Source organism: Leopardus geoffroyi, chromosome A1, assembly GCF_018350155.1.
Source record: "Leopardus geoffroyi isolate Oge1 chromosome A1, O.geoffroyi_Oge1_pat1.0, whole genome shotgun sequence".
In the NCBI taxonomy this organism is placed as follows: Eukaryota; Metazoa; Chordata; class Mammalia; order Carnivora; family Felidae; genus Leopardus; species Leopardus geoffroyi.
In genome coordinates this window covers 142,866,044-142,876,166 of record NC_059326.1, presented here as the reverse complement: position 1 = coordinate 142,876,166, position 10,123 = coordinate 142,866,044, and the positions used below count along the sequence as shown (strand labels likewise).

Here is a 10,123-nt window from a genome sequence, read left to right as displayed (position 1 = left end):
ACTGAACCAGCCAGGCACCCCTTAGTGTTATGCACAAAAAAATGCTATGCCAAAATCTTTTTTTAGGAGTGGCACTATTTTCCACTGTCTACTTTCATCTAGTTGGTTTTGAGGAGATAAGAAGTGATAAGCAATGGTAAAGATGAAGGAGTCAAGAGAGTTTCAATGTGAGTTGGCTATAGCTGTTCTTATCTAGACTATCAATTTCAGAAATCTGGAGCCACATATATATATATAATTTATAAAATTTATAAAATATATAATTATATATATATATATATATATATATATATATATAAAATTTTACTAGACCTAAGAGAAATCTTTCTTCTTTTTAAAATCTGACCCTTTTTCTTTCAATACATGTACATATATTAACACACCAAACAAAACCAACAATGAACGGAGGAGGCTTCTTATACGTAATTAGCTTCCTACATGCTTGATGTTTCTTATTACAGTGATAGTAGTTAGCATTGATAATAGTTAATATAACTTATAAATGTAAGTACTGGTGACTAGAAGAAGGGTGAAGACATATTAAAAACAGTCATCTGCTGGATGCCTGGGTGGTTCAGTCGGTTGGGCATCTGACTTCAGCTCGGGTCATGATCTCCTGGTTCGTGGGTTCGGCCCCATGTTGGGCTCTATGCTGACATCTTGGAGCCTGGAGCCTGCTTTGGATTCTGTGTCTCCCTCTCTCTCTGCCCCTAACCCACTTACACTCTGTCTCTCTGTCTCTCTCAAAAATAAATAAAAAATTAAAAAAAGAAAAAAAAAAAAGAAAAAACAGTCATCTGTAAGTCTGGTATATGACCTTACAGGCCTTCAAGAAGACCATCTCCCCCTCAATTAGATATGGTAAAACAAAGTCATTCTAGATCAGTTTCCAAAACTAAATGTATTGCAAACATTATTTTTTATTTGAGACACAGAGAGAGAGAGAGAGAGAGAGCACATGAGTGGGGGAGAGGGACAGAGGGAGAGAGAGAGAGAGAGAGAGAGAGAGAGAGAGAGAGAGAATCCTAAGCAGGCTCCATGCCTATGACCCTGGGATCATGACCTGAGCCAAAAGCAAGAGTCAGACACTCAAATGACTGAGCCACCCAGGCACCCCAAAGAGCTGACATCTAAAATAACAAAGTTTGGATATTCTTTCTGTTGTTCAAGTCTATCTCCTTCTGGACTATGTGGGGTATAAGGGGGCATTGAGTAATACCAACCACGGTTTACCACATTTAGTTAGTGAATTTCAGGTTTTCTATCTGAAGAAAGACTTCTTGGCATTCTTATCTCTACCTCAACCGTTACACATTTAGAGATAAAGTGTTTAGAAATGTTTAACCTTGTGTACAATGCTTACCATATTCAAAGATACTAAAATGAAACAGGTTGAAAGAAGGATCAAAACACAGGTATCCTGACTTCTCAGCATACCTTGTAGCCAGTTAGTACCATGCCAAGAACCTGGGGTCTGTAAACTGGAGAAATCAAGAGGCATGGCAAGAGCTTCTGTGTGACTTTCTTACTTCATGACCTTGGAGCTTTACAAACATGTTCATTGGGGAATATTTGTGCTTAGCACTCTGTTCTCAAAATGGATTTTACTTTTTGTTTAAATGTAAATTATGTTATTACCATTAATAATATTATTAGAAATAGATAATATATGTATAGAGTTAAAAATTTATAAGGCATAAAGGATATGTGGTGAAAAGTTAGTATTTCTCCTTTTCTGCAACCTGTGTACCCAAGGACAATCAAAATTATTATTTCTTCTGTTTCCTTGAGATACTCCATCAATGCATAAGCATCTCTCTCTCAATATATGAAAATACATGAATTTAGATACATATGTACATGTATACATATATTTTTAAATGAAGGTGTACAAAGCATAATGTTTTTTTGCCTTTTAAAAATTAATGATATATCTTAGAGATTATTCCATATCATCCTTTTGAATGACTGCTTGGTATCCCATAATTACTTTGACCAAGCCTTCTTATTTGCCTTTTTTTTTTTTTTAATTTTTTTAACGTTTATTTATTTTTGAGACAGAGAGAGACAGAGCATGAACGGGGGAGGGTCAGAGAGAGGGAGACACGGAATCTGAAACAGGCTCCGGGCTCTGAGCTGTCAGCACAGAGCCCGACGCGGGGCTCGAACTCCCGGACCGTGAGATCCTGACCTGAGCCGAAGTCGGCTGCTTAACCGACTGAGCCACCCGGGTGCCCCCTTATTTGCCTTTTTCTAATAAAAGTAAAATTAAAATCACTATCTTCATGCATATGATATTTCTCACATTGGGTGTATCTGAAGGATAAATCCCTATAACTGGAATTGCTGAATTAAAGTGTATGTGCATTTTGAGAGATATGCAAGTAGATATTGTTCTCTTAGAGGTTATGCCAAATTTCACTTCTGTGATGAATGCATTAGAGGGTTTGTTTTTTTTTTTTTTTTTTTTTTTTAACATTTATTTATTTTTGAGACAGAGAGAGACAGAGCATGAACGGGGAGGAGCAGAGAGAGAGGGAGACACAGAGTTCGAAGCAGGCTCCAGGCTCTGAGCCATCAGCCCAGAGCCCGACGCGTGGCTCGAACTCACGGAGTGCGAGATCGTGACCTGAGCTGAAGTCGGACGTTCAACCAACTGAGCCACCCAGGCGCCCCGAGGGTTTGTTTGTTTATACCACACCCAAAGCAGTGAGTTATCACTAGTACCAGTGCCTTATTATTGAAGTTCCAATTTGTTATTTTTCCTCTTGAGCGAGGTTGAACATCTATTCATTTATTTAATGACCGCTTTTATTTCCTTTTCTGTAAGCTATTGTTATGTTTCTATATTTTGCCCATTTAAAAATTGATTGTTGGTCTTTTTCTTATTGACTTGAGGAGTTAAGAGATTTAACTATGGGTTAAATAGGTTTTGTGTGGGATGGAATGCAAACCAGGTATTATGTATACTATCTTTTCTATGTAAAAAACATAGCCCAAGTTCCAAGTTCTCCACCTACCCCCAAATTAACTTTTATACCCATTGCTGAGTTGGGAGCTGCCTTTATTTCAGTCCTAATTTTTGCATCTTCTAACTGATTGGAATGGCTTTTATCAATATGATTATGTACTGGAAACACTCTTAAAAATCAATAATTAAACTCACACAAACAGTAAAATAATTCAGTATTTGGCAGAATATAAATTACCATGCAGCAACCTTCATGTCCACAAATAATAACCAGTTAAAGGAGATAATGGTACAGAAAAAGATAAATAGTACAGAGAAGATAAAATACTTAGGAATAAATTTAACAAGCAAAGCACAAAACTGGTATGAGAACAATTTTTAAAACTTCTACAAGACACAAAAATAGACTTAATAAATGGAAGATAACCTTTATTTTTAGATATGGCAACTTAATATTACAAATATTTCAGTTGTTCCTAATTTAACTTATAAATTTAATGCACTTCCAATAAAAATACCAACAAATTAAATACACTTAAAAAAAACTATTTATTTATTTTTGAGAGAGAGAGAGAGACAGAGTGCAAGTGGGGGAGGAGCAGAGAGAGAGGGAGACACAGAATGCAAAGCAGACCCCAGGCTCTGAGCTGTCGGCACAGAACCCGACACAGGGCTCAGACTCACGAATCACAAGATCATGAGCTGAGCCGAAGTCAGATGCTCAACTGACTGAGCCACCCAGGCGCCCCCCAGCAAAATTTTTTTTAATGGAACTGGACATGTTGATGTTAAAGTTTCTATGACAAAATAAGCATACAGGAATAACAAGGAAAACAGTAAAAATTAAGTTATGAGTCACTATTCCTATCATACATTAAAACATATTGAAAAGCCTCTGTAACTGAAACAGTGTGGTACTGTTATCTGGACAGGAAACCAAGAAATAGTCTCAAGTATATGAGAAAATTAAGCTTATAATAAATGTGGCATCTCATAGCAGTGGGGCAAAGATGGACTGCCTTTTTAAAAATATTTTTTTAATGTTTGAGAGAGAGCAAGAGAGAGATTGCAAGCAGGGGAGGAGCAGAGAGAGAGAGGGAGACACAGAATCTGAAGCAGTCTCCAGTCTCTGAGCTGTCAGCACAGAGACTGATGTGGGGCTCAAACCCATGGACTGGGAGATCATGACCTGACCCGAAGGCAGCTTAACCAACTGAGCCACCCAGCTGCCCCAAGATGGACTTCTTTATTTTCTTTATGAACGGTGCTAGGATAACTGGGTAAGTATTTGGAAAAAGATAAAATTAGATCTATATTTCACACCATACACAAAAATAAATCCTAATGGATGAGGGATCTAAATGTGAAAAGTGAAGCCATACAAAAACTAGAAGAAAACATGGGTGAATTTAACTTTGGTATAAGGAAAGTCTAACCATGACTCAAAATCCAGATGCAATACAGAAAGAATTGATAAATTTGACTACATTAAAAAAAAATGACGTTGGCATATCAAAAAACACCATAACAAAATATTTGACAGTTGGCAAACTGGGATAAAATATTTGTGATACATATCATAGTATCATACTCTCTCAAAATGCACATACACTTAAATTCAGCAATTCCAGTTATAGGGATTTATCCTTCAGATAGACCCAATGTGAGAAATATCATATGCATGAAGATAAAGAGGTAACATCTCTAATATATAAAGAACTCTTAAAATTGAGGGGAAAAGGGGTGCTTGGGTGGCTCAGTTGGTTAAGCATGTGACTTGATTTGGCTCAGGTCATGGTCTCATGGTTTGTGAGTTTGAGCCCTTTGTCAGGCTCTGTGCTCACGGCACTGAACCTGCTTGGGATTCTCTCTCTCTCTGCCCCTCCCTCTCTCGAGTTCTCTCCCTCTCTCTCTCAAAAGAAACAAGTAAACTTAAATGAAAATTGAGAAAAAAGACTGAACCTAGTCAAAAATGACACAGTTCACAAAAATGTAAAAATGGCTCTTCAACATCTCAAAAGATGTTTAAACTTACTCATAAATATGAAACCAAAAACTATCCTAAGATACCATTTCTCATATCAGATGGCAAAAAATTTAAAGTATACCACTTTAATGGCTGCTAACAATGAAAACTGGTACTACCCATATATATATATGTATGTATACATATATATATACACATATATATATATACATATATATGTATATATATACATACATATATATATACATATATATGTATATACATACATATATATATATACATATATATATGTATGTATATATATATACATATACATATGGGGGAAAGCAGAATTGGAAGTATTGACTATAAACTCATGGTTTTATATCTGTACGTGTCAATATGGTGTATATATACACTTATGTATGTGTGTGTATGAATACATACATCTAGTTCCTATGTTTGTCTGATGAGAGATCCTAGAACTAATGACAGCCCAGAGGCAACCAGCATACCTATAACACAGACACTGGTTTCTAGATGTCATCCTCCACTAAAAGGAATCACAGTTCCTAGGAGAAATGTTAATTCCACAGTTAGGGAAGGAAAAATACAAGATGAATCTAGAATATCTCTTTGCACCAAAAAGTAAGAGAGTGCTCAGAGGTTAAAGAGGATATACCAAAAGGACACAAGAGCTAGAATGAAGGGGCTCCCATTGGCTAAATCAGAGGAAATCGGAGGATTGAAATAATTATAGTAAAGTATTATAGCACAGTGATTAAAACAAGAAGCCATGATTTCGTAGTAATTTAAATAAGCAAATTAATGAGGGAGAAGGCAAACTTGGCAACTACTAAATATAGAAGGATGATGGAATTAGAAAATCACCGTTCAGCAACCATCCTAATAATAATAGATCAAAGCAAGAAGTATCACTGGGCGCTAAAACTAATAAGCAAAACTTTTAGAAATAACAAAATATAAACATATTCTCAAAGTATCTCCTCATAAAATGATCAGTTAAATATTAACTTTACAGCAGAGAAACGGCTACCTTAACAAAGTGATCAAATAAGACATCAACATCATGTCTTTCTAAATATGAAGCAACAAGAAGATATATCACTGTTAGGATATTTTTGCACAAACCCATCACCTGAGTCTAATCATCAGGAAACATCAGACAAACTCCAACTGAGAGACTTCATAATCACCAACCTTTACTGCATATCACGTGTTCAATACATAGACAGAAAATCGAATTAGCTCTTTTTAATTAACTCATTTGCACATTTCCAGAGCATGATTAGCATAGGTTTTTATCTGAAAATGCAGGATATGAGAAATCTCAGTGCAAGTTTAGCTAGTTTCTGGAGCAGGTGGTCAATGGAGGGACTGTTTCTGCAGATTAGCAGCCATGTTTGGTCAATTTGATTTCTATCAGGAAGAGTAGAGAGAAACAGTTATGGGGAAGACATGCAAGGGTCATAGTGGAGAATTCTCAAGCCTTTAACATCTTGCAGGGTCTTTAAAGGATTTTCAAGTCTTCACATAAGAGTCAAACAGCAATTAAAAATATTCTTTTGAATTTAATGCTAAATTTAAATTTTTTCCTAAATTTCATTGACTCCACTAGAGATGAAAGTGGATGTGACAAACGAATCCACTTCATGCAAAGTAAAATAATTACATGCAAGAGGAACACAATCCATGTGTTAAAGGATAATTTAAAAAATTTTTTTAATTAATTTTTTTAACGTTTATTTATTACAGAGAGAAGAGAGACACAGAGCGTGAGCAGGGGAGGGGTAGAGAGAGGGGGAGACACAGAATCTGAAGCAGGCTCCAGCCTGAGCTGTCAGTACAGAGCCCGAGGCTGGGCTCCAACTTATCTGCCTTGAGATCATGACCTGAGCGGAAGTCAGACGCTCAACCGACTGAGCCACCCAGGCACCCCTAAAGGATAATTTTTAAAAAAGATAAAATCATGACTCTTGTACAAATATAAAAAAGAATACATGTTGAAGATTTTATTTCGTTCACTAATGAGGAAACTGGTAAGGTGTTAAAACGAATTCAAAGGACAATCCAAGGATCAGATCAGGAATATTACAATAAATGCGCAAGTGGAGGCCGAACTGCTTTCATCCATGGTGGTTGGTGAGGATTGCCACTCCGCTGGACAGAATTCATCTGCATATGTATAAAGAATTGGTTTCCATTGCTATCAGTTATCCACAACTTAAAAAGCTGTGAAATAATTCCTATGGAATCAGACTCAGATAACCTGAAGGGATACAGTGCATAATTTCCCCCATATAACTATAAATAGTTATAGTCTATCTCCAGACATGGAACAGGCAGAAAGTTTTGGATGGCAATGTACTAATCATAAGGCTAACTTCCCAATTCAATGAGCATGTGATTAAGGGTATTTTTTCCTTCCATCCACAGATGATTTCGGGCAAATAAGATACTTTACTTCTTTGGTTCACTAGTTGAGTGTCAGGGAGCCAGCCATGAAGGGGCTTCTACCTAGACAAACTAATGAGCTACTCAATGGTCACAAGACATTCCAAACAATCCTCAGGCAGCCTCAGTAAAACTGCACCTTCAAAAGGGCACCCTGCAATCGGAGTGTGTATTTGGCTCCTTTCTGGGTAGTGAGGAGGAAGTGGCTTCACAGGCGTATACTATTCAAAATGAACCTGAAACATCACCTAGAGCTCTACCTCTCCAACGACTTCTCACTTGCACAAGGCTGAGGTCTTTTGCCGGAAATGATTCCCCTACGACCTTTAAAACATCACACAGCTCAGGATCTGAGTTCGGGTTAGGCTCAACCAACTAAAAGCTTCTTTATTGGGGGGAGTGAGGGAAGAAAGGTGCGTTAACTAAATTTCCAGTTGCCGAGGTTGTTGCGAAATTTAACGAAAAGACTTTGTAAACTGAGATGAGTTACTGAAAAGAACAAATCTGCTCCTCTTTGAGGATGCTACGATGCAATCGTGGCTCCTATCAAGTGAGTTTCCACGGAGCTGAGCTGCGGGAGCACCGAGTGCTTCTCCGCTGGCTCCTCCCCCGTCACACCGGCCCGGGATCGGCGGGGGCTCGGGCGCCGGGTCTCTCCAGCCCGCAGTCGGCCGCGGGTGAAATCCCTTGCGGAGGCGGGGCAGGCCCCGGCCGCCCAGTTCCTGATTCTATAACCGGTGTCTGAGGCTGGCGGCGCCACAGGCTCTGGGACCGTGGGCCGCGAAGGATGGGCGGGAGCGGCGCTGCGAGCCTGCCCCGAGGTCCCAGCCCGCGGCGGCCGCTCCTCCCCGGCGTCCTCCCCTTGCTGCTGCGACTGCTACTGCTGCCGTCCCGGCCGGGCGCAGGAGCCGGGGCCGACCGTCCGCCCCATCTCGTCTTCGTGTTGGCGGACGACCTGGGCTGGAACGACGTGAGCTTCCACGGCTCGAATATCCGCACGCCGCACCTGGACGAGCTGGCAGCCGGCGGGGTGCTCCTGGACAACTACTACACGCAACCGCTGTGCACGCCATCGCGGAGCCAGCTGCTCACGGGTCGCTACCAGGTACGCAGCGCCCCCGGCGGCCCGCCAACCCTGCGCCGGCGCGGGGCTCCGCCCCTCCGGGAGCCGCCACTATGCCTTCCTGCCCCAGCGCGCCAGACGGCCCCCGCAGCCTCTTGGAAGTGGGCCGGGAGGCCGGGGTGGGCGCTGGCTAGCCGGGGTCAGCTCCCCGAGCAGCGTCCAAGCGAGGGGACTGCTCACCCTGGCGGTGCCTTCTCCGCTTCTCCCAGGCCCGCAGGCCGCCGCGGCCTCTGCGCATGCCCGCTCCAAGGCCATCCGCAGCCCCGGCACCCCACCTCCTCCGGTGCTTTTTCTGTCTTCCGTTTTCTAAAGGTCGAGGTGAAAGGGTGTCTGGCGTCTGGCGGAATGCTAGTTGCTGGGCCTGCGAGCCGAGCCGGGAGCCTGTAGGCCGAAGGGTCAGAGTAGACTCTGCGGAGAGGTCCTGAAGAGGGCCGATGGAGAGGGAGCGGGCTGGGCTCCCCCGAGTGGAGCAGTGAGAGGAGAGGAGCGGGAAAGCCGTGGCTGGGTGATGGGTTAAAGGAAAAGTGCCTGCAGTGGGTGCGATTCTGCTCCTTGTGAACGCTGCGGTCCTAGGTTAGGCCTGTCACCAGAGATTCATTTTTCCAAGTTCTCAGCACGATGAACCTACGCAGATTGATTTTTCTTGGGTTGCTGATAATTCCTTTCTAATTTAACTTGTGTTCAATGCCTCTGAGCATCTTTCTCTATTTGTCATTAAAGTATAATTGACATATACTATCCTGTTAGTTTCAGGTGTACATGATAGTAATTCGATATTTTTATACATTATAAAATGATCCTCACAGTCTAGCTACCATTTGTCACCATACAAAATTAGGACAGTGTTATATTGGCTGTATTCCCAATGCTGTGTATTATATCTCCATGACTTACTTATTTAATATCTAGAAGTTTGTACCTCTGAATCCTCTTCACCTTTTTTGCCTTCCTTCCAGCCCTTCTCCCTTTGGTAACCAACTGTTTCCTGTATCTATGAATCTGTTCCTGTTTTATGTTGTTTGTTCATTGTTTGGTTTTTTAGTATTCCACATATAAGTGAAATCGCATGGTATTTGTCTCTCTCTGACTTATTTCACTTAGCATTATACCTTCTAGGTCCATCCATGTGACAATGGTAAGATTTCATTCTTTTTTATGGCTGAGTAGTATTCCATTGTATATATACTACATCTAATTTATCATTTCATCCATTAATGGACACTTAAGTTGCTTCCGTATGTTGGCTATTGTGAAGAATTCTGCAAAGATCATAGGGGTGAACAGATCGCCTCAGATTGGCTTACCATTTTCCTTAAAAATTTTGAAGTTTATTTTTTTGAGAGAGAGCAAGCAAGCAAGTGCACGTGAGCACACAAGCGGGGCAGGGGCAGAGAGAGCATTCCAAGCAGGCTCTGTCCTGCTAGTGCAGAGCCTGAGGCAGGGCTTGAGCCCACAAACCATGAGATCATGACCTGAGCCCAAATCAAGAGTCTGATACTTAACTGACTGAGCCACCCAGGCACCCCTGGCTGGCCATTTTCTTTGGATAACTACCCAGAAGTGGAATTTCTGGGTTGTGTGATACCTC

General features: G+C 41.0%; 1 protein-coding gene across 2 annotated transcripts in view; it reads left to right on the top strand.

Annotated features, from left to right (window-relative positions):
* The first annotated feature begins 7,726 nt into the window (after nt 1-7,726).
* Nucleotides 7,727-10,123, top strand: part of ARSB (arylsulfatase B) — a 169,639-nt gene continuing 167,242 nt past the window's right edge. Inside the window, exon 1 of one of the 2 annotated variants that reach the window (XM_045496480.1) lies at nt 7,727-8,517. In XM_045496480.1, the coding sequence (XP_045352436.1) occupies nt 8,200-8,517 (318 nt within the window). In that variant the 5' untranslated portion in view covers nt 7,727-8,199. The remainder of the gene's footprint in view (nt 8,518-10,123) is intronic. The other variant, XM_045496489.1, reaches the window with a different exon arrangement.